Raw genomic sequence first — 24,068 nt, 5'->3', positions numbered from 1 at the left:
ATCTGCCGGATAAAGTACGAGCAGGGCTTAAAGAAAATAACCGGTGAACAGGCTTACATCACCCCTCTAAATGTAAATCAGAGACCGACTCTGGCAGTTACACTCCCATCCTTGTGAAAGAGGCATCTGGATAATCCCAGTTCACTTCCCATCCTTATAGATCTGAGCAAACAGGAAGGAAAACCTAAATAATAACAACCCTATTAATTAAACACTACTGTGTTAGGCAGCATCAACAACTGATAACTGATAGGCAGTAGATGTTATTTTGGGCAAAGGGTGATCAGTGCTGTGTGTTAGGGTGGCAGAGATTTGTTCTGGCTGAGAGTGGCCTCTAGCCGGGAGCAAGATAACGAGCATGTACAGCTCTGTAGAGCAGGGTTTCCCAAACTCGGTCCTGGGGCTCCCCTGGGTGCACATTTTGTTTTTTGCCCTAGCACTACACAGCTGATTTAAATAACCAACTCATCAGCAAGCTTTGATTATTTGATTCAGCTGTGTAGTGCTGAACCAAATCAGAACCAATTATTGATTTCTATGTTTGGGCCAAATATAGGCCGGTCCGGACTGGGTGTCTGTGGACGTTGAAATCAAGGCCGGCCACACCGGACATAATCTGAACCAAACATAGACGTCTATGATTGGTTTATATTTGGTCTGGTCCATAGATGTTGAAATCAAGGCACCAAAAAATGCAAAAAAAAGATGTCAGGGTCAGCCTGTGCTTACTGGGATGTAGTCTACAGTGTTGGCTGCAATGGAATTGTATGAATACCCATCCATGTGGTAGGCCGACAGTTTGTAAACAGGCAATTGCATTGGCTTTATTAGTCCTGATTCCTGTGACTAATCATTTTTGCTATTTAAGCTATTTAAGCTCTTTAAGATTCAGTATTTTTGGAACTGAGGAGACTGATTAGTTGTACTTCTGAGGAACACAAACACCTTCATAGTAAGCTAGCGAGAGATGGAGAGAGATAGGGAAGGGCACAGTATAGGCAGGTCGGCCACCAGGCAGACAGAATCAGAACCGTGCACTAGGCCTATCTATAGGCAGTCAAAAGCTGTATCTTGCAATGGAATACTGTATTTCACAATTTCTTGGCTTGCAATGTCTCACAACTTCAGTAAAGCAGGGCCTATCATCAATGAATTGGCTAGGATATTCTACACGCAACAGACCAAAGACTGAACACACTCGCGTCATTAGCAAAGAGAAATAGCATGTTAGCCAGTTGCACTGTGATTCAAATGTTGTTGTAAAAATATATGAAAAAGTAATTGTTTTTCCATTAGGGATTTTTTGTTAAGGATCCCAATTTTATTTTAACATTTAAACGTTCACACCCCTATTTTGGACTTGGGGACTGTGAATTGGCCCCCGGTGGCATGCCTGGTGGGGTAAGTATGTCTGTCAGAGCTATGATTATACAGATAATTTGGGATTTTCTACACAGTAATATTTCTGATAAAAACAAGAAGCGATGCAGTTTTCCTCTATTTTGAGCCAGGAGAGACTGGCATGCATCTTGCTGATATTAGCCCTCTGATTAAAGTGAGGAGCAAAATGTCCTGCTCTGTTCTGGGCTAGCTTTCCTAGATCCTTATTTTTTGCAGTGCCTTACTATATAACCAGACAATAGTCAAGATGTGATCAAACTAGAGCCTGCAGGACTTGTTTGGTTGAATGTTGTGTTAAGAATGCAGAGCACCTCTTTACCACAGACAGACTTCTTCCCATCTTTACAACAATATAATCAATATGCCTTGACTATGACAGTTTACAATCTAAGGTAACACCAATACATTTAGTATCCTCTAATTGCTCAACAGCCACATCATTCATTACCAGATTCAGCTGAGGTCTAGTAATTAATTAATGATTTGTAAATGCAATGCTTTTGGTTTTAGTTATGTTTAGGACCTGTTTATTCATAGCAACCCATTCTACAACTGAATGGGTTGCTATGTTTATCGTTGCAGTGATTTCACTAGCTGTGGGTGTATGTATAGTGTTGAATCATCTGCGTACATAGCTTTATTTAAGGTTAGTGGTAGATCATTAGTAAGTCATGATAGTCGTGGTAATTTGTAAAGTAACTATGCATAGATAATAAACAGCGAGTAGCAGCACTCTAAAAACAAAGGGAGGGCTACGGAGAGTGTGATCATACAGACATCCGGAACAGCTGGTGCTCTCATGCATGCTTCAGTGTTGCTTGCCTTGAAGCGAGCATAAAAGGCATTTAGGTCGTATGGTAGGCTCGCGTCACTGGGCAGCTCACGACTGGGTTTCCTTTTGTAGTCAATAATAGTTTTCAAGCCCTGCCACATCCGACGAGCATGTAAGTAGTGGTAAAAGTGACGAGGCAAACAGAATAGACATACTGAAGAAAAATGGAACAGCAACATGCAACGTTTTTTAACGTTTTAATGAATTACATTTCATATAAGGAAATCAGTCAATTAAAATAAATGAATTAGGCCCTAATCTATGCATTTCCAAAGATTGGGAATACAGATATGCATTTGTTAGTCACAGATACCATTAAAAAAATGGGCCTCACAATGGGCCTCAGGATCTTGTCACGGCATCTCTGTGCATTCAATAAAATACAATTGTGTTCATTGTCTATATGTATTGCTTATGCCTGCCCATACCATTACCACACCACCACCATAGGGCACTCTGTTCACAACGTTGACTTCACAATGTATGCTGTTGTGAGGCTGGTTGGACGAACTGTCAAATTCTCTAAAGCGGCTTATGGTAGAGAAATGAACATGATATTATCTGGCAACAGCTCTGGTGGACATTCCTGCAGCCAGCATGCCAATTACAAACTCCTTCAAAACTTGAGACATCTCTGGCATTGTGTTGTGTAACAGAACTTCACATTTTACAGTGGCCTTTTATTGTCCTCAGCACAAGGTGCACCTATGTGATGATCATGCTGTTTAATCAGGGTCTTGATATGCCACACTTGTCACAGGAGTCGCTGGTGCGCGATGAGACAAGGATATCCCTACCGGCAAAACCCTCCCTAACCCGGACAACGCTAGGCCAATTGTGTGTCGCCCCACGGACGTCCCGGTCGCGGCCGGTTACGACAGAGCCTGGGCGCGAACCCAGAGTCTCTGTTGGCACAGCTGGCGCTGCAGTACAGCGCCCTTAACCAAGCAAAGTTGTCCAAAACCTTTCAGAGAAATATGCTTTTTGTGCATAAGGATAATTTCTGGGATCTTTTATTTCAACTCGTGAAACATGTGACCAACACTTTACATGTTGCGTTTATTTTTTTGTTCAGTGTAATAAACAGAATAGTAGTAGCATAAGCGAAGAGTGTAAAAGTGTGTGTGTGTGTGTATGTGTGTGTGTGTGTGTGTGTGTGTGTGTGTGTGTGTGTGTGTGTGTGTGTGTGTGTTGGAGTGTCAGTGTAAGTATGTGTGAGTACGTGGGTAGAGTCCATTGAGTGTGCATAGAGTCAGAGCAAAGAAAGCCTGGGTAGCCATTCTATTAACTGTTCTATAGTTTTATGGCTTGGGGTAGAAGCTATTCTGTAGCTTTTGGTCCCAGAATTGGCACTTCGATTTTGATTACCAAATCAAATAAAATCAAACTTTGTCACATGCGCAGAATACAACAAGTGTAGACTTTACCTTGAAATGCTTACTTACAAGCCCTTAACCAACAGTACAGTTCAAGAAGAGTTAAGAAACCACACTGCCAGTTCTCTGACCTTCTTCCTATAGGCCTTCTCATCGTTGTCGGTGATCAGGCCTACGACTGTCTCGTCAGCAAACTTAATGATGTTGTTGGAGTTGTGTTTGGCCACACAGTCATGGGTGAACAGGGAATAGAGGAGGGGACACCACCGAGGGGCCCCAGTGTTGAGGATCAGCGTGGCAAACGTGTTGTTGCCTACTCTTACCACACGTCAGGAAGTCCAGGATCCAGTTGCAGAGGAAGGTGTTTAGTCCCAGAGTCCTTAGCTTTAGCTTCGTGGGCTAAATGAACAACATTTAGCCCACTAAATGAACAACATTCTCACATAGGTGTCCAGGTGAGAAAGGGAAGTGTTGAGTGCGATTGAGATTGCGTCATCTGTGGATCTGTTGGGGCGGTATGCGAATTGGAGTTGGTCTATGGTGCCCAGGAGGATGCTGTTGATGTGAGCCATGACCAGACTTTCAAAGCACTTCTACCGATGTGAGTGCCACGGGGTGGTTACCTGAAACATGTAGGTATTACAGACTCGTTCAGGGAGAGGTTGAAAATGTCGGTGAAGACATTTGACAGTTGGTCCGCACATGCTTTGAGTACACGTCCTGGTAATCCATCTGGCCCAGCGGCTTTGTAAATGTTGACCTGTTTTAAGGTTTTGTTTACATCGGCTACCGAGAGCGTTATCACACAGTCATCCAGAAACATTGGTTCAGTGCTGCTTGCCGCGAAGTGAGCATAAAAGGCATTTAGCTTGTTTTGTAGGCTCTCGTCACTGGGCAGCTTGCTTCTGGGTTTCCCTTTGTAGTCCGTAATAGTTTTCAAGCCCTGCCACATTCGACGAGTGTCAGAGCTGGTGTAGTAGGATTCAATTTTAATCCTGCATTACGCTTTGCTTGTTTGATGATATGTCTGAGGGCATAGCAGGATTTCTTATAAGTGTCCGGATTAGTCTCCCGCTCCTTGAAAGAGGCAGCTCTAGCCTTTAGCTCGATGAGGATGATGCCTGTAATCCATGGCTTCTGGTTGGGATATGTATGTACTGTCACTGTGGGGACGATGTCATCGATGCACTTATTGACGAAGCCAATGACTGAGGTGGTTTATTCCTTAATGCCATTTGATGAATTCCTGAACATATTCCAGTCTGTGTTAGCAAAACAGTCCTGTAGTGTAGCATCCTCATCATCTCACCACTTCCGTATTGAGTGAGTCACTGGTACTTCCTGCTTTAGTTTTTGCTTGTAAGCAGGAATCAGGAGGATAGAATTATGGTCAGATTTGCCAAATGGAGGGCGGGGGAGAGCTTTGTATGCATCTCTGTGTGTGGAGTAAAGGTGGTCTAGGATTTTTTTCCCCTGGTTGCACATGTGACATGCTGGTTAAAACATGGTAAAAACGGATTTAAGTTTGCCTGCATTAAAGTCCCTGGCCACTAGGAGCACTGCTTATGAATGAGCATTTTCTTCTTTGCTTATGGCATTATAGAGTTGGTTGAGAGCATTCTTAGTGACAGCTTCATTTTGTGGTGGTAAATAGATGGCTACGAATAACACAGATGAAAACTCTCTTGGTAGACAATGTGGTCTACAACTTATCATAATGTACTCTACCTCAGGCGAGCAATTCCTTGAGTCTTCCTTAATATTAGCCATCGTGCACCATGGAAGGCAGTTGGAGTTTACTCGCTCGCCTCCGGATTCTCATAAGGATGCCCGATCTGCGGCCCCTTTTTCGGTGTCTTTACTTCATGCAAAAGACGTGGATCTGGGCCTGTTCCTGTGAAAGCAGGATATCCTTCTCATCGGACTCGTTAAAATGTTGAGTTTCTTCCAGTCCGCGGCGAGTAATCGCTTTTCTGATGTCCAGAAGTTATTTTCGGTTATAAGAGACGGTAGCAACAACATTATGTACACAATAATAAAAAATAATAAGTTATACAAAACACAAAATAATTACAAAAAAGTACAATTGGTTGGTAGAATGTAAAACGTCATGTTTTTCGGGGCCATCTTTACCATATGGTAGCAGAATGAACAGTCTATGGCTTGGGTGTCTGTGGTCTTTGACAATTTTCCGGGCCTTCCTCTGACACAACCTAGTAGAGAGGTCCTGGATTGCAGGGAGCTTGGCCCCAGTGATGTACGTGTGTGTGTGTTTGTGCATGAGCGTGTGCGGATGTGTTTTGCTTTACTGCTGTTATGGCTGAGAGATTTACTCTGACTCCACTAGCAGTCCCCCCAAATGTACCACCCTTTGTGGGGGTACAGATACAGTACAAAGGTGTAGAGTATAGTACATCTCACTTACTCCTACCAGTTTCCCTATACTCGCTTCAAGGGCCTCCTAGGTCATGTGCACTGTATTATTACTGGTAAATATTACTACGCACCTTGCAGTACTTGTAATTGTGGTTGAAATGGTGGTACGGTAGTGATGAAGTGTCTATACAGTATTCGGAATTGCAGAAGAAGCATATTGGTATAGCAGGAGGCTAATTAATTCAGTATTTTAATGACACCAAATACAAATGTGATTGTATGGGTATTCACAGAGGGCAAGTAAAGACAATGGAAAATAAATGCCTCTTGCTGATTATTGAGGATAATGCACTGCCATTAACTTGCCACTTCAAACAAGCACAGTTACACACATCCTGCACATAGAGACAATCTGGCAATCTGGCTGTGCCAGTGGGTTTGACACTGTCTGTGTGTGTAAGTGGTAGCAGGGGCTCAGTGAATGGTTGAAGCTGGGGGTAGATCCCCATTGCAGAGACACTGGTCTCAGTGGGCTTAATTTACTGCTCCTCGCCTCAGCCGGTCACAAAGAAGCACAGCCTTCAAAATGGTTGTCTCTTGTAGCCTTATCTGCTGCAGCTGAGACTGGGAAAGTGATGGAGACTATGTGGGATTGTGATTCTATAGCAAAGGAGCATGCACTTTCTGAACTCAAAACCTGCCTCTTCCCCCCTCACAGTGGAACTTGCTATTTATATGTATGTAGTGCTGGGTCAGCTCCACTGTTTATTACCACATTTGCAAATGGGTGAGAATGAAAGACACATTTTTCATTTGCATCTCAGGAGAGTGGGGTTGTGGTGGGTTCAGGCAGTGCACTCTGAGACACAGGGTTACTATACCTGCTACTCTACTGGGACCCTTTTTTCAAACTCTATATTTGTACAGTGCTTTCCAGCAAAGAGAGACCTCAGCAGTAGAGAAACTAGCTGACTAATGTAATGTGAGAGAATAAAGACACTCAGGCGTGCGTGTGCATGCGTGCGTGCCTGCGTGCGTGCCTGTGTGTACACGTACGCACTATTGTCATTTATTAAATGAACTTTCACTACTTAATCTAGTAAATGATGAACATTAATGTCATCGCTTCTGTTATAATAATTTATACCGTGACTATTACCATTGCCTATTACTAATAGCCACATTAGCACACTGATTTGGCAGTGTGCTAATATTTTCCTCCTAGGGTTGTAAAGGTATCGCATTCAGACAAAATAGTCTTCTTATTCCCTCTACCAATAGCCTATCATAGGTAACAGGGCAGATGTGCCACATGTGAACAACCCACTGTTAACAATATGTGCCAACCTTGCCTCGTGCCATACAAAACAGTGGTCTAGTTACTTTAGACAGGAACAAAAGAAAGGAGGTTGGTCGGGAAGATAGGTAATTGTATTCCACCGCCGTCTAGCAATCCGAAGGTTGTGTGTTAGAGTCACGCTGGGGACAACTGTAGGATTTTATTTAACCCTTATTCTAAAAATAACCTATTTCACCTAACCTGCTATGTAAATTCTCTTAACCTTTGTAATTTTAGTTCTCATAACCTTTTACATAAATGATTAGTTCCCCTAACCACCAATGTAAATTCTGCCTGTAATTTGTCCTTTGTTCTTATGGTGCAACAAGCAACCTGGTCTCAGAGAAAGACATATACAGTGGCTTGTGATAGTATTCACCCCCGTTGACATTTTTCCAATTTTGTTGCCTTACAACCTGGAATTAAAATAGATTTTTTGGTGGTTTATATCATTTGATTTACACAACATGCCTACCACTTTGAAGATGCAAAATATTAATTGTGAAACAAATAAGAAATAAGACAAAAAAAACAGAAAACTTGAGCGTGCATAATTATTCACCCCCCATAGTCAATACTTTGTAGAGCCACCTTTTACAGCAATTACAGCTGCAAGTCTCTTGGGGAATGTCTCTATAAGCTTGGCACATCTAGCCACTGGGTTTTTGCCCATTCTTCAAGGCAAAACTGCTCCAGCTCCTTCAAGTTGGATGGGTTCCACTGGTGTACAGCAATCTTTAAGTCATACCACAGATTCTCAATTGGATTGAGGTCTGGGCTTTGACCAGGTCATTCCAAGACATTTCAATGTTTCCCCTTAACCCCCTCGAATTGTTGCTTTAGCAGTATGCTTATGGTCATTGTCCTGCTGGAAGGTGAACCTCCGTCCCAGTCTCAAATCTCTGGAAGACTGAAACAGGTTTCCCTTAAGAATTTCCCTGTATTTGGCGCCATCCATCATTCCTTCAATTCTGACCAGTTTCCCAGACCCTGCCGATGAAAAACATCCCTACAGCATGGGATGGTGTTCTCAAGGTGATGAGAAGTATTGGGTTTGCGCCAGACATAGTGTTTTCCTTGATGGCCAAAGAGCTCAATTTTAGTCTCATCCGACCAGAGTACCTTCTTCCATATGTTTGGGGAGTCTCCCACATGCCTTTTGGTGAACACCAAATGTGTTTTCTTATTTTTTTCTGGTCACTCTGTCATAAAGTCCAGCTCTGTGGAGTGTACAGCTTAAAGTGGTCCTATGGACAGATACTCCAATCTCCGCTGTGGAGCTTTGCAGCTCCTTCAGGGTTATCTTTGGTCTCTTTGTTGCCTCTCTGATTAATGCCCTCCTTGCCTGGTCCATGTGTTTTGGTGGGCGGCCCTCTCTTGGCAGGTTTGTTGTGGTGCCCTATTCTTTCCATTTTTTGATAATGGATTTAATGGTGCTCTGTGGGATGTTCAAAGTTTTGTATATTTTTTTATAACCCAACCTTGACCTGTACTTCTCCATAACTTTGTCCCTGACCTGTTTGGGGAGCTACTTGGTCTTCATAGTACCTCTTGCTTGGTGGTGCCCCTTGCTTTGTGGTGTTGCAGACTCTGGGGCCTTTCAGAACAGGTGTATATATATTGAGATCATGTGACAGATCATTGCAGACAGGTGGACTTTATTTAACTAATTATGTGACTTCTGAAGGTAATTAGTTGAACTTGATCTTATTTAAGGGCTTCATAGAAAAGGGGGTGAATACATATGCATGTCACAATCGCCTGGAGTGGTGGGTGCAGAGTCAATTGCACAGAGCAGAGGATACTGGGGAAAAGCGTCTTCATTGGGATTCCCACAAGAACGCCAAAAACCATAGGCGATAAACAGACAGAAAAATAGTCCGACCCATCACAGGGCACAAACGGACAGGAGCACAAACACACACACCCCAACTAACAGAAAATAATCCCGCATGAACATAGGCGGGCCTAACAGGCTTAAATAGATATACATCGAGAAACAACATAAGGGACAGGCAACCAATAAGACCAAATTAACAGAAAAGGAAAAAGGATCGGTGGCGGCTAGTAGACCGGCGACGACGACCGCCGAGCGCCTCCCAAACAACCAGGGGAGCCACCTTTGGTGGGAGTCGTGACGATGCACTCACCGCTTTTCAGAGTTTTTTTAAACAAGTAATTTTTTTCATTTCACTTCACCAATTTTAACTATTTTGGTTATGTCCATTACATGAAATCCAAATAAAAATCTATTTAAATTACAGGTTGTAATGCAACAAAATAGCAAAAACCCCAAGGGGTGAGAATACTTTTTGTAAGGCACTGTAATACCATGCGTACGCCAAGACATATTGTGCTGTATGTTAAGGTACGTCATCCAATTCGTATGCTATTGTATGACCGGGTAAATTTGTATGATATTGTACAACCGCTATTCAATTCATAATGTAACCTAACATAATATATTATACTAAATGGAGTGTCACAGATTCACAGTACGTAGATAATAATACAAATTGCCCTTAGACCACATTGTGCATGCATATGTGTTAGTATGTGTGATCCCAATCATGTCTCGTTGTCATGGATCCCTTTTGAGTTGATAACATCTAAAACAGCAGTACATTGAGACACAGCACATGATGTAGAAAACTGATGTAGCTACATTGTGTGCCTATCTTTCTGAGTACGTACATGTGGAGCCTAGCTGGTGGAGCATGACGCTTGCAACGCCAGGGTTGCGGGTTTGATTCCCATGGGGGACATGCACTCGCATGCACTCGCATGCACTCGCTCTGGATGAGAGTGTTTGCTAAATGACTGAAATGTAAATGACAGTTCATCAGTCATTATTAACTTATTTCCAGTTAAGGTGCTTTGAGTCAGTATTGCAGAATGACACTTCTGATTGGACGACGTGAGCCTTACACCGACACACACAACCGAACACAGCAGAGTAGCACAACCACTCTGTCCTCCTCCTGCTTCAACACATGTGTATAATTGTCTGCCTAACCAAGCGCTCTCTCCTTCCCCATCATAGAGAATTGTCCCCAGATCCTTTATTTAGAGGACGACCAACCCATGGCCAATGAGACAGAATCTCAGCACTGTCAGCATCAAGACCTGACTCACATCCTGTAGCACTGACTCCTATAACCGTTAACCTGAGGGGGAAAACTGCTGTGTTACACTGGCAAACTAAGATGATGAGGGCCACAATATTGTTAGTAATTTGAATGGATGGATTAGAGTTTGGGGAAAGACTATGTTCGTGGAGGGGGGTTGTGGTTCTTAACGTCCTATTGACTTCCCCTTCAAATTCAGCAGCAACTTACTCTAGATTCACACTCATTACTATCTATCCAAAATGTAATGTGTATATCACAAAAATGATATATATATATTGCGTATAAATGTACCATATTTGTAAAAAAAATATATATAAAATGTATGTGTAATAAAATAAATAAATAAAATATATATATATACAGTGCATTCTGAAAGTATTCAGACCCCTAGACTTCTTCCACATTGTGTTATGTTACAGCCTTATTCTAAAATTGATTCAATAATTTTTCCCCCTCTTCAGTCTACACACAATACCCCATAATGACAAAGCAAAAAAAGGTGTTTTAGACATTTTTGCAAATGCATAAAAAATGTAAAACTTTAATATCACATTTCTATAAGTATATAGACCCTTTGCTCAGTAGTTTGTTGAAGCACCTTTGGCAGCGATTACAGCCAAGTCTTCTTGGGTATGACACTACAAGCTTGGCACACCTGTATTTAGGGACTTTCTCCCATTCTTCTCTACAGATCCTCTCAAGCTCTATCAGGTTGGATGGAGACATCGCTGCACAGCTATTTTCAGGTCTCTCCAGAGATGTTCAATCGGGTTACTGCCACAACCATGCTTCACCATAGGGATGGTGCCTGGTTTCCTCCAGGTGTGACACTTGGCATTCAGCCCAAAGAGTTCAATCTTGTTTTCATCAGACTAGAGAATTTTTTCTCATGGTCTGAGAGTCCTTTAGGTGCCTTTTGGCAAACTCCAAGCGGGATTGCCTTTTACTGAGGAGTGCCTAACATCTGGCCACTACCATAAAGGCCTGATTGGTGGAGTGCTGCAGACATGGTTGTCCTTCTGGAAGTTTCTCCCATCTCCACAGTGGAACTCTGGAGCTCTGTCAGAGTGACCACCGGGTTCTTGGTCACCTCCCTGACCAAGGCCCTTCTCCCCCGATTGCTCAGTTGGGCCAGCTCTATGAAGAGTCTTGGTGGTTCCAAACGTCTTCTATTTAAGAATGATGGAGACCACTGTGTTCTTGGGGACCTTCAATGTTGCAGAAATGTTTTGGTTCCCTTCCGCAGATCTGTGCCTCTACAAAATCCTGTCTTGGAGCTCTATGGACAATTCCTTTGACCTCATGGCTTGGTTTTTGCTCTGACATGCACTGTCAACTGTGGGACCTTAACTAGACAGGTGTGTGCCTTTCTAAATCATGTCCAATCAATTGAATTTACCACAAGGGGACTCCAATCAAGTTGTAGTAAGGATGATCAATGGATACTTTGTGCACCTGAGCTCAATTTCGAGTCTCATAGCAAAGGGTCTAAGTAGTTATGTAAGGTATCAGTTTATTTATTTTTTTATACATTTGCAAAAATATCTGAAAACCTGTTTTCACTTAGTCATTATTGGGTACTGTGTGTAGATTGATAGGAAACAAATTAATGTAATACATTTTAGAACAAAGCTGTAACGTAATGAGAAAAAAATGAGAAAAACTCAAGGGATCTGAATACTTTCCGAAGGCACTGTATATAAAACAAAGTCACTTTTGTCCTCTGACAAATTGGGTCAGAACATTTTTATATAAAATAATAATTGCATATGCTCCTGGGACAAAATGTGACAGAAGTTTCAAAGGATGTGGACGCACTGTAGAATACATAGGTCTCAAAGCCTGAGTTAGGGTTTGACTTATTTATGATGTGGGGAATGGGTGTCAGAGAGATTCTGGCAAAACAAGGTGTGTGCAGGCTCTCAGGCGGACCAGGTTCCCATAGCAACACCTCCAGACACAACAGAGAAATAGATTGAAACAGAGAGAGACATAGGCAAGGACATGCTAGCCTCCAGGCATCAGTACAGGGCTAGTCTCAACGACCCGCACAATGGCGTCAGAAACCTTGACAGAGAGAGAGAATGGATGTGCGTGTGTGAAAGAGAAATAGTCAAAGCCAATGTGTTTCTTTAATCTAGTCTATCCATCTTTAATCTCAGAAGATATTTTTTTACCTCAGAGTGACGTCATAAACTAGAGTATTACCCCGGATCACCTGTCAATTCAAGTAATTTCAGCTTATAAGAGGAGGCTGTCTGTCAACACATTGACTTTTTTGCTAGAAATTAGAACACTTCAATTGAAAACAGTTTTGTGTCAAAAACTATATATTCGTACCACTTGTATTCTGAAAATCTTAACATGATGCAATCCCTCAGCATGTGGATACAGTAATTTATTTTGTCAGACAGAATAAGAGAGTCAGGGCTAGAGTTTTCCCTTGCTGATAGCAACTCTATAAACTCGAAAGATTCACAGTCTGCGGACAATAGAGGAAGGTTATAGACTTGGAGAAAGTCAGCTGTCTCACTTTCACCTGACGAGAACTCATACTCAAGAAGTATTCACCTCTCAAAGGTAAAACGGTAAAACACAACTTCCCAGGAACTGCACTCTGAATATGTAGTAACCTATTTGATGGAACCATATCAAAGAGGGGGGGGGGGCATCCAAAATACAAAAGTTATGAAAGAAGCAGAATCCATTTATCCTGCTAGAGTAGACAATGACATCTGAAGTTTCAAGCTCAAGGGTGCAACAGAGGCTTTGCCTGACCTGAGATCTAAACCAGAGAAGTTGTGACTTTAGCAGATCACTTCTCTCTAACCGAAGTCAACTGAGAATGCGGGGCAGCCTCTGGAATTATTAAGTACAGTTGTTGAAATGACTGTACAGCAAATCTTCATCACTATGGGCAGAAGGGCAATTCACAGGTAATGATGTAGTCTAAGAGATGGAATTTGCTTGTTCCTCGTGTTTGCTATTCTTAATTACAGTTCAGGTAATAAACTTTAAACACCTTTGCAAGTAGACATAGGGACTTTCTCTAGATATGATTGCCATTAGAAGACAATTATAGTGAATCGTTAGAATTAATTCCTGATAAAAAATAAACTGGTAGTTTACTGCTAAATACTTTCCTTTTCCTGCATTTGTACTTCAGCATTCTTTCACCACGTCATAGGGTTCACCACAAAGGCTTGACCTTGACAGGCTACTCTGGCTACCTTGGTGGATGGGGGAAGCAGTAACAAGAAGAAACATTTGGAAAATGCAACTGCAACATGGGACAACATGTCAGCCAACCAGGGCTCAAACCCATCACAGAGGGGCTTTTTCCAAGAAGATCCGCTTTAGGGAGTCTGTATTTTGATGCTGTTTTCTGGGCTATTTTAGTGGCTTTTGCCTAAGTACACATTAACCTGCATACAGGTGGACGGGCTATGTTGGCATGGTGAGTGATGTTCTTCAGGGAGACGTGGAGTGGAAGGGAAGCAGGATTACCTGCTGTCACAGGTACCCCACCGGCTGCACCTGCCTTTCCGTCTGGCCACAATCAAACAGACACCATTGTAAACACTGCCATATTGTTCTACCTGGGGCTCCGCGTCGTCCCGCCCACACTGGTACAGGGGAGATGTAATTCGCAAATGTCACCTCCAGTTGAATAACAAAGTTAACTTTTCTTCTGCCTCAGACACTACGGTGTAGAATACATGACATTGATATAATAAAGATTTTTGAAAAATATAGATTATTTTTCCCTTTGTTATGGCTGCTATGGTTACCGTGTAGGACCATTCTTATACTACTCGCTTCTCACACTGTTAAAGCGCACCTAGTTTAGATTTGTACAGCATGTTCTACAGCTCTCAGTTCAGTTCAAAGTGGGTGAATGGTGCTGCCTGTTGCCTTACTGCCACACCTCTGGATTTAGATGAATGTTGCTGTACACATTTGTTATTTTCAAACTTAAACACTAGGCCACAGGCAATGACAGATCATGAATAACCTTAGTTCATGAAAAACTAAAAATGTATCCATATAGGGCAGCAGTACAGTTTTCCCATTCTCTCTATTCACAGGTACAATACAGTACATCGACAGTATTTTCGTAGAATACATATTCTGTTGTGTTCCTCTCCCGTCCACTGTGTATTAAAGGGAGAGATGGAGAGGTCTCCTCATTAGTGTTCAATGGATCTGACGCACCACTGCATCCTTTAATTTCCCCTGTCTACATCTCATTATCTCCCAAACTCAGAGCAATAACCAACCACATTTTCAGAGAGTTAACAAAATACTTTATTTACATAAGTATTCACACCTTTTGCTATGAGAGTCGAAATTGAGCTCGGGTGCACACAGTATCCGTTGATCATCATTGAGATGTTTCTACAACTTGATTGGAGTCCACCTGTGGTAAATGTGATTGTTTAGACATGATTTGGAAAGGCACACACCTGTTTATCTAAGGTCCCATAGTTGACAGTGCATGTCAGGGCAAAAAACAAGTCCTAAGGTTGAAGGAATTGTCTGAGACAGGACTGTGTCAAGGCACAGATCTGGGGAAGGTACCAAAATAGTTCTGCAGCATTGATGGTCCCCAAGAACAGTGGCCTCCATCATTCTTAAATGGAAGAAGTTTGGAAACAACAATACTCTTCCTAGAGCTGGCCAACTGGCCAAACTGAGCAATCATGGTGGAAAACCCGATTGTCACTCTGACAGAGCTCCAGAGTTGCTCTGTGGAGCTGGCAGAACCTTCCAGATGGACAACCATGTCTGCAGCACTCCACCAATCAGGCCTTTGTGGTAGAGTGGCCAGATGGAAGCCACTCCTCAGTAAAAGGTCAATAACAGCTACTTGGGGTTTGCCAAAAGGCACCTAAAGGACTCAGACTATGAGAAACAAGTTTCTCTAGTCTGATGAAACCAAGGTTGAACTCTTTGGCCTGAATGCCAAGCGTCACATCTGGAGGTAACCTGGCACCCTCTCTACAGAGAAACATGGTGGTGGCAGCATCATGCTGTGGGAATGTTTTTCAGCGGCAGGGACTGGGAGACTAGTCAGGATCGAGGGAAAGATGAACGGAAAGTACAGGGAGATCCTTGATGAAAATCTGCTCTAGAGCGCTCAGGACCTCAGACTGGGGTGAAGGTTCACCTTCCAATAGGATAACGACCCTAAGCACTGTTGTAACGTTGTATTGATTAATGTGACGACTGCTGTTCATCGAATGATTTCCCAAATTAACTCAAAGAATATCAGAAAATTGATTTCACAGCAGTCGCTAATTAATTAATTTTCTCTACAGTCTCATTCAGAACGTTGCATAATCCGGGAATCTGCAAAAACCTGTACCACACCAATTGAGTTGATTATTAATTTCCTAACAAACTAAAATGATAATATAAGATACGCATACACAAACACACAGTCTAGGCTATTGTTTAGAACTTAGTACAATGAAACGGTTGGTGGGCTAACACAATATGACACGTGTTACACAAAATGGGAATTTCAAAAGAGAAAGAGTACACGAGAGAAAAGCACACTACATTTGTAAACTATGCTTAGTTTAACCCTAACCTTGCCCTGAACTGCTGCTCTTATGGGTCAGAATATAATGATGTAATTATGTGTCGAAGGTCTCCAATGGACCGGGTTGGCGGCACATCTTTGGTTACCGGGTGTAACTCTCTGTTTGTCCTCACAATGTCAGTGTCCTTTCTCTTAGTGGTCTGTTTCCTCACCCTTGTTCTGAAAGATGGGTCTTCTGAGGAAGGCTAATCACCCCTGTAGATGGTTCCAGCGTGGGAATGAAAACAGTGTAGACACATGTTTCCTTGAAGAGTGGTAACTGGGTGTTCCTGCTTGAATTCACCCTCTTAGACACAGCTACTCATCCGTAGCATAGATTTTAAAAGGTTCCTTCTTCTTCAAACTTCTTCAAACTCGTGTTGCATTTTGGGGTTACAACTAATTGGACCTTGGCTGCAGCTCGTGGTCACTTAGTCATAATGTTAATTCTTAACTCACATGTTTTATACCAGAAATGGGTGTTTCCTCCTTTAGGGCAAGTTCTCTGGGTGTAACTAGTTACACCTAGTTAGTTTTCCACACAATGTACAGTTTGCAAACATCAAGTACATATTGTGAATACTCTTCAAGTTACAATGTTTTCATTATAACGTTGTCATTTAACTTTTAATAACATGACAAAAAACAACCTTCATTTTCATATTCCATCTATCGTCATTACTACCATTTTGGCTGAAGAAACATAACATTTTGGCTGAAGAAACATAAAGTCCATTTATTGCATGTTACTGTTCAGAGGTAGGTTCTCCATAGGCCCATCATACATTCCATTCCTCCATATAAGAGGACAAAGGGATTTTGTCTGCTGCCTTAAGATTTTCAATGGGCGGGAGGTGTCATGCAGGTGTAGAAGCACAGTGGCTACTAAAAACTCCATAGAAAGTCAGGAACCTTGGAAGACATGCTAGAGAGGAACCAGGCTCGGAGTGGTGTCCTGTCCTCTTCTGGCTGTGCTGGGCGGAGATTATAAGAGTACATGGCCATTAACCTGTCTACGATATTGGTTCCCAATTGGGGATCAACCCTCCCACGTGCAGCTGAAACGGTGGCGCATGGAACACAAAAATATTCTTAAAAATATTTAACCACACATTAACAAGTCCAATAGCTCAAATGAAAGATAAACATCTTGTTCATCTAGCCAGCAAGTCAGATTTCTAAAATGTTTTACGGCGAAAACATAGCACATATATATGTAAAACCACCACCAGACACAGCTCATTTCAATAGCCAAAACATGCAATCAACAAACGCAGGATTAAAAAATAAATCGCTCACTAACCTTTTGAAAATCTTCATCAGATGACAGTAATATGACATATTACACAGTACATATTTTTTTTTTTTCAATAATATGCCATTTATATCCATAAATGTCCATTTACAGTGAGTTCACCTTCAGAAATTACTCAAAAATGCCCGCAGGAAATCTATGTAGCGCGGCAAGATAACGTAAATAGACATCATAAACTTTGACTAAATATACATGTTCTACATATAGTTAGAAAGATACACTGCTTCTTTATGCAACCGCTGTGTTAGATTTATTTTTAACGTTACAGAAATCGCACACTATTCCATATGCTGAGACAGCGCTCAGTTCCAAGCTACATTTCCACGTAATGTTGGAGTCAACAGAAACACAGATTTAAGCATAAATATTCCCTTACCTTCGATGGTCTTCGTTCAGAATGTTCTGGAAGGCTTCATACTTACCCAATACATCGTTTGGTTTCAAGTCTTGCGTCTTTGTATTAGCTACTGCTAATAACATCAGCTGAAATGCACCCAAAACGTCCTCTGGTCCGGATAAGTTGCGCATCAAAACTTCAAAATTACACATTATATGTCGACTAAACAGGTCAAACTAAGTGCAGAAGCAAGCTTTATGATGTTTTAGACGTGCAAAACAAACTTCAATTCAATCGGCCATCGTCTGCCCTTCTCTTGAGTGCTGGAAACAAAGGAATGGCTGGGACCAATTCGCGCCCATACGCACAGCCTATTCTCTCGTGGCACGCACTAATTTCACTCCCATAGGGTCAATTCTCGCGGGATTTGAACGGTTTGAAGCTCTAATGAAAGAGGACATCTAGCGGAAGAGATAGAAAGTGTCCCCAGAATCATAGCTGGTTGGGAAGGGTGGGGGCCATGACGTCAAAGTTGCTCCAACTTTCATGGCCACAAAAACTAGTTTGGAAGAATGCCTGCCCTGTGAGTTCTGCTATACTTACAGACATAATTCCAACGGTTTTAGAATCTTTAGAGTGTTTTCTATCCAATAATAATTTTTATTTGCATATATTAACAATTTTTGACAGATTTTTTTTCCAGTTTACTAGGGGTACCCAATCTCTCCAAAGGGGGCGTATGTCTGCCATATCCTTAACAGGTTTTAAGGCCCGATCGTTCTTCAAGATGTTGAAAAGTTCATAGATTACCAGCACGTTCAAATAAAAATCACAGCGGTTGTAGAGATTGTGTAACAGGTCAGCACCTCAGGACTAAATGTCAGTGGGTTTTCATAGCTGAGCATTCAGAGGTTGAGACAGCAGTAGTGGTAGAGAGAGAGAGGGACAGAGGGAGAGAGAGGGTCAAAAACAGCATGTCTGGGACAAAGTAGCACGTCCTGTGAACAGGTCAGGGTTCCATAGCCGTAGGCAGAACAGTTGAAACTGGAGCTGCAGCATGACAAGTAGCACGTCCGGTGAACAGGTCAGGATACCATAGTCACATGCAAAACAGCCCGAATCTGGATCAGCAGCATGACCAGGTGGACTGGGGACAGCCAGGAGTCATCAGGACAGGTAGTTCTGAGGCATGGTCTTAGGGCTCAAGTCCTGAGAGAGAAAGAGAGAGAGAGAGCGAGAGAGAGAGAGAGAGAGATCTGTAATAGAATACACGTCTTGAGGAGGAGGATTACCAAGATGTCTTGAGGAGGATTACCAAGATGGCTGCGCTGTGGCTTCAATACAGTGCACATTGTTAGTCATCCAGGGTTTATACATGTCATTGACTAGACCTCAACTCTTGCACGGTGTGTTTTTTGAGCATGGACAATGAGCCACAGTCTCTTGGTGCAGTCATGCTAAGTGTCAGCTCCGATTATGCCCAGAGCATGCGTCTACTGAAGTTATATGATGTGAATACAGAAGGCTATGGAGCTTCCTTACATGAAACAACAACAAGTCACAGACATTGTTAATATATGCTGTGACAGGATGTTAAAGTGCATTGTTTCTAATAGCTTTATCTCTGTTTCTCTCCCTCCCTCCCTCCATTGTCCCTGTCTCCCCTCCTCTCTTCTCTTCTCTTCACCGGAACAGCAGATCACTTGGGCATTGAGTTTATGGGTAAGAAAGCTTCTTTTTTTTTAACTGCTATGAGTCCTGTTAAATGAAATCAGGTTGTGCAACCACGAGATGTGTATGATGTTTATGATCCATACTGGTATGACGTGCATACCCTTCAGGTTTGTTAGTTTGTTTTTCACCTTTTTAATTATAAATCAAATTTCTATTTTATACATAACTTAGTTCGTTTTGATGGGAACTTTTCACTATCCCATAATGTATGTAATGTAATTCAGAGAACAGGGAGGCAATTTCCTTTACACAGAGGGATATGGCAACTCCCCTTCCTCTCTCTCTCTCGTCTCCTTGGAAACGGCAGAGAACAGAGAGGCAGGAGACAGTGAGGGAGATTTATTACTGTTGGCACAGTAACTACCAGCATCCTTGCACACTGACACTGCCTGTACGTGTGTCTGTAGGGTCTTGCCGGGAGAGTGTGTCCCCATTCTGCCAGCCTCTCTCCGTTTGGCACATCAGCTGTAGTTAATGACGATGTACTGTGAGACATTGTTAATAACTCTCCTTCTTAGAAACACATGACCATAGATACCTGGGAAATATCGATATCTACCCACAAATGATCAACCATCAGGTGCATTATTCATATATATTTTATTTATTTAACCTGATAAGTCAGCTAAAGAACAAATTCTTATTTACAATGGCTGCCTACACCGGCCAAATCCAGAAGACACTGGGCCAATTGTGCTCCACCTTACGGGACTCCCAAGCCTGGATTCTCACCAGGGTGTCTGTAATTACGCCTCAAGCACTGAGATGCAGTGCCTTAGACTGCTGTGCCACTCGGGAGACTCTATATTCAGTGTGGTCTGGAATGATTGGATCTTCCAGATTAGCAACAAATTTAAATAAAATACAAATACTATGTTGCATAATTGTACAATAAAAAAAAATGAAAATGTTATTATTGTGTGCCAATACAATTACGCAGATAAATATATTTTGTTTAACAAGTAATGAAAACAAATATTGTATCCCCTGTGTTGTATCCCCAGTGTTGTTATCCCCTTGTGAGGATAACGACACTGAGCCTTTTTCTAAAATGTTTTATGAGATTGGAGAACTCATTGGGAGAGATCTTAGACCATTCCTTCCTACTGTAAGGTTCTGTATTTATTTTCTAAGTCAACCTTGTGTTCTGTTTTGTTGTATTCTTGGACGTAGCTCTGTCTTTCATTTTTGTTAATTGATTTCACCTGTGTTGGTTACTCACCTGGTCTCATCAGCTCCTTATTTAGTTCAGTTCATTCTGTTTGTGCCTTTGTGAGGTATTGTTCATTTTGACTCTACTAAGCCTTTTCCTAGCTCGTTTGTGAGAACCAGTTATAGCCTTCAGTCCTAGTTTTGATTCACCTGCCTGTTTGCCTACCTGTGTATGACCGCTGCCTGCCTGTGACCACGATTCCTGCCTTCTGCGAAGGCACATTAAACACCTGCAGCGCTCTGCGGGTGAATCTAAACCTTTTTCTCCCTGAGTATTCATTACGCTATCCTTCGTCTGCGCTTATGGACTGCACTCTTCAATGCAAACCACCGGTTTTCAATGGGGTTCAATTCCGGAGATGTTTTGTGGTCAATTTCATTTGTGGATTTGGATGTGTGCCTTCTGTTGTTGTCTTGCTGGAAGATCAACTTACGGCCAAGTTTCAGCCTCCTGGCAGAGGCATCCAGGTTTTTGTATAAAATATCCTGGTACTGGGTAAAGCTCATGATGCCATTGACGTTAACATGGGCCCCAGGACCAGTGGTAGCAATATAGCTCTATAACATCAAAGATCCACCACCATATTTTACAGGAGGCATGGTGTTATTTTCTGCTCCTGCATTCTCATTGCAACGCCAAACCTACTGCTAGTGTGCATGGCCAAAGAGCTCTATTTTCATGTCGTCTGACCAAAGCACTAGTTCCAATCCAAGTGCCAATGCAATGTAGAAAACTCCAGACATTTACATTTGTTGGATGACATGAAAATAGAGCTTTTTGGTAACATGACAATGTATGCACACATAAGTCGCATATGTTATATCAAACTTACTTTCAAAGATTGTGTTTTTATGGTTGTGTAAAAATGCCAGGGCTTACAGTGTATTTATTTATCAGCTGCTAATATTAAGTATTGCTCTGCTATAAAAACAGGGGAGTCTACCTTCATGATTAAAAAAACTAACTGCGGGAAAGAGCCCTCAATTTGCGATTCGCTGTATTTATTTCCCTGCTCCTGTTCTTCCCCATGTGATAATAGCCATTCTAAATCGAAGCAAAGTTGTCGCATCATGCAGCCCACATCTTTTTTGATTTTTAAGGTTTGTATCATTCACAACTAAAGTTGACAAATAACTCAACCTAGCGTATAGCACCTCTTTCAAATGATCACTTTTTCACTCAACATACCATACCTACCTACTCATATCCGCACTAGTTCCAGAATGGGAAAAATATTCTTGCTATTTTATTCAGCTAAGTTCAATTATATTCTTCTTACTATAAAATTATATAATGTAGAATAATGACATATCTTGTTAAATGCTAGTTAAATGAACTAGCATATGGCACATACAGCTGAAGTCCGAAGTTTACATACACCTTAGCCAAATACATTTAAACTCAGTTTTTCACAATTCCTGACATTTAATCCTAGTAAAAATTCCATATCTTAGGTCAGTTAGGATCACCAATTGATTTTAAGAATGTGATATGTCAGAATAATAGTAGAGAGAAGGAATTTTTCCAGCTTTAATTTCTTTCATCACTTTCCCAGTGGGTCAGAATTTTACGTATACTCAATTAGTATTTGGTAGCATTGCCTTTAAATTGTTTAACTTGTGTCAAAAGTTTCGGCTAGCCTTCCACAAGCTTCCCACAATAAATTGGGTGACTTTTGGCCCATTCCTCCTGACAGAGCTGATGTAACTGAGTCAGGTTTGTAGGCTTCATTCCTCACACGCTTTTTCAGTTCTGCCCACATATTTTCTATGGGATTGAGGTCACGGCTTTGTGGTGGCCACGCCAATACCTTGACTTTGTTGTCCTTAAGCCATTTTGCCACAACTTTGGAAGTATGCTTGGGGTCATTGTCCATTTGGAAGACCCATTTGCGAACAAGCTTTAAATTCCTGACTGATGTCTTGAGATGTTGATTCAATAAATCCACATAATTTTCTCCTTCATGATGCCATCTATTTTGTGAAGTGCACCAGACCCTCCTGCAGCAAAGCACCCCCACAACATGATGCTGCCACCCCCGTGCTTCATGGTTTGGATTGTGTTCTTCGGCTTGCAAGCCTCCTCCTTTTTCCTCCAAACATAACGATGGTCATTATGGCCAAGCAGTTCTATTTTTGTTTCATCAGAACAGAGGACATTTCTCCAAAAAGTATGATCTTTGTTTCCATGTGCAGTTACAAACCGTAGTCTGGCTTTTTAATGGCGGTTATGGAACAGTGTCTTCTTCTTTGCAGATTGGCCTTTCAGGTTTTGTCAATATAGGACTCATTTTACTGTGGATATAGATACTTTTGTACGTATTTCCTCCAGCATCTTCACAAAGTCCTTTGCTGTTGTTCTGGGATTGATTTGCAATTTTCGCACCAAAGTACGTTCATCTCTAGGAGACAGAACACGTCCCATTTCTGAGTCGTATGACGGCTGCGTGGTCCCATGTTGTTTATTCTTGCGTGCTATTGTTTGTACAGATGAACGTGGTACCTTCAGGCATTTGGAAATTGCTCCTAAGGATGAACCAGACTTGTGAAGGTCTAATATTGTTTTTCTGAGGTCTTGGCTGATTTCTTCTGATTTTCCCATGATGTCAATCAAAGAGGCACTGAGTTTGAAGGTAGTCCTTGATGTACATTCACAGGTACACCTCCAATTGACTCAAATTATGTCAATTAGCCTATCAGAAGCTTCTAAAGCCATGACATAATTTTCTGGAATTTTCCAATCTGTTTAAAGTCACAGTCATGTAAACATCTATCCCATTGGAATTGTGATACAGTGAATTATAAGTGAAATAATCTATCTGTAAACAACTTTTGGAAAAATTACTTGTGTCATGCACAAAGTAGATGTCCTAATTGACTTGCCAAAACTATAGTTTGCTAACAAGAAATTTGTGGAGTGGTTGAAAACGAGTTTTAATGTCTCCAACCTCAGTGTATGTAAACTTCTGACTTCAACTGTAGTTAGATGTGCTGTCCCTTGTTGCTGTAGTTAGAATAAATAATGGATTTATTGTGATGATGTATATTATATTGATTTATTACACTTTTTTGTCAATGTTCCAAAGGCGTGCATCAGCAGCTTGTTTACGTGTAGGCCTGGAGATGCTAAATGTGTTTGTTAATTGATGGTCAATTACCGTGAGACCGGCAGTCCTTTGCATGGCAATTATCAGCTGACAAAATGTAATGACTGCCTCAGCCCTAGTAACGACTGTATCTAATAACCAGGTATTACATAGCAATATAGGAAAAATGACTAGCATGATTGCTAACAATAATAACAACAACATAGTTGGTGTAAACATGTTCCCTAATATCATTCAATGAGGCTATACAAATGAGCAACATAAATAGCAAGTATTATACATAGAAATGACACTAGAGGTAACAATAGCCAATACTAATAA

At 41.6% G+C, this 24,068-nt stretch overlaps 1 protein-coding gene across 2 annotated transcripts in view; it reads left to right on the top strand.

Moving 5' to 3' along the window:
- Positions 1 to 24,068, top strand: part of LOC110502554 (pro-neuregulin-3, membrane-bound isoform) — a 516,109-nt gene that overhangs the window by 430,939 nt on the left and 61,102 nt on the right. Inside the window, exon 4 of one of the 2 annotated variants that reach the window (XM_021580674.3) lies at positions 19,393 to 19,416. In XM_021580674.3, coding sequence (XP_021436349.3) covers positions 19,393 to 19,416 — 24 coding nt within the window. Of the gene's footprint in view, positions 1 to 19,389; positions 19,417 to 24,068 lie in introns of both variants that reach the window. The other variant, XM_021580673.3, reaches the window with a different exon arrangement.

Source organism: Oncorhynchus mykiss, chromosome 23, assembly GCF_057628025.1.
Source record: "Oncorhynchus mykiss isolate SJ-2025 chromosome 23, ASM5762802v1, whole genome shotgun sequence".
Taxonomy (NCBI): Eukaryota; Metazoa; Chordata; class Actinopteri; order Salmoniformes; family Salmonidae; genus Oncorhynchus; species Oncorhynchus mykiss.
The sequence above is the reverse complement of the archived record's forward strand: the minus strand, read 5'-3'. Positions and strand labels throughout refer to the sequence as shown.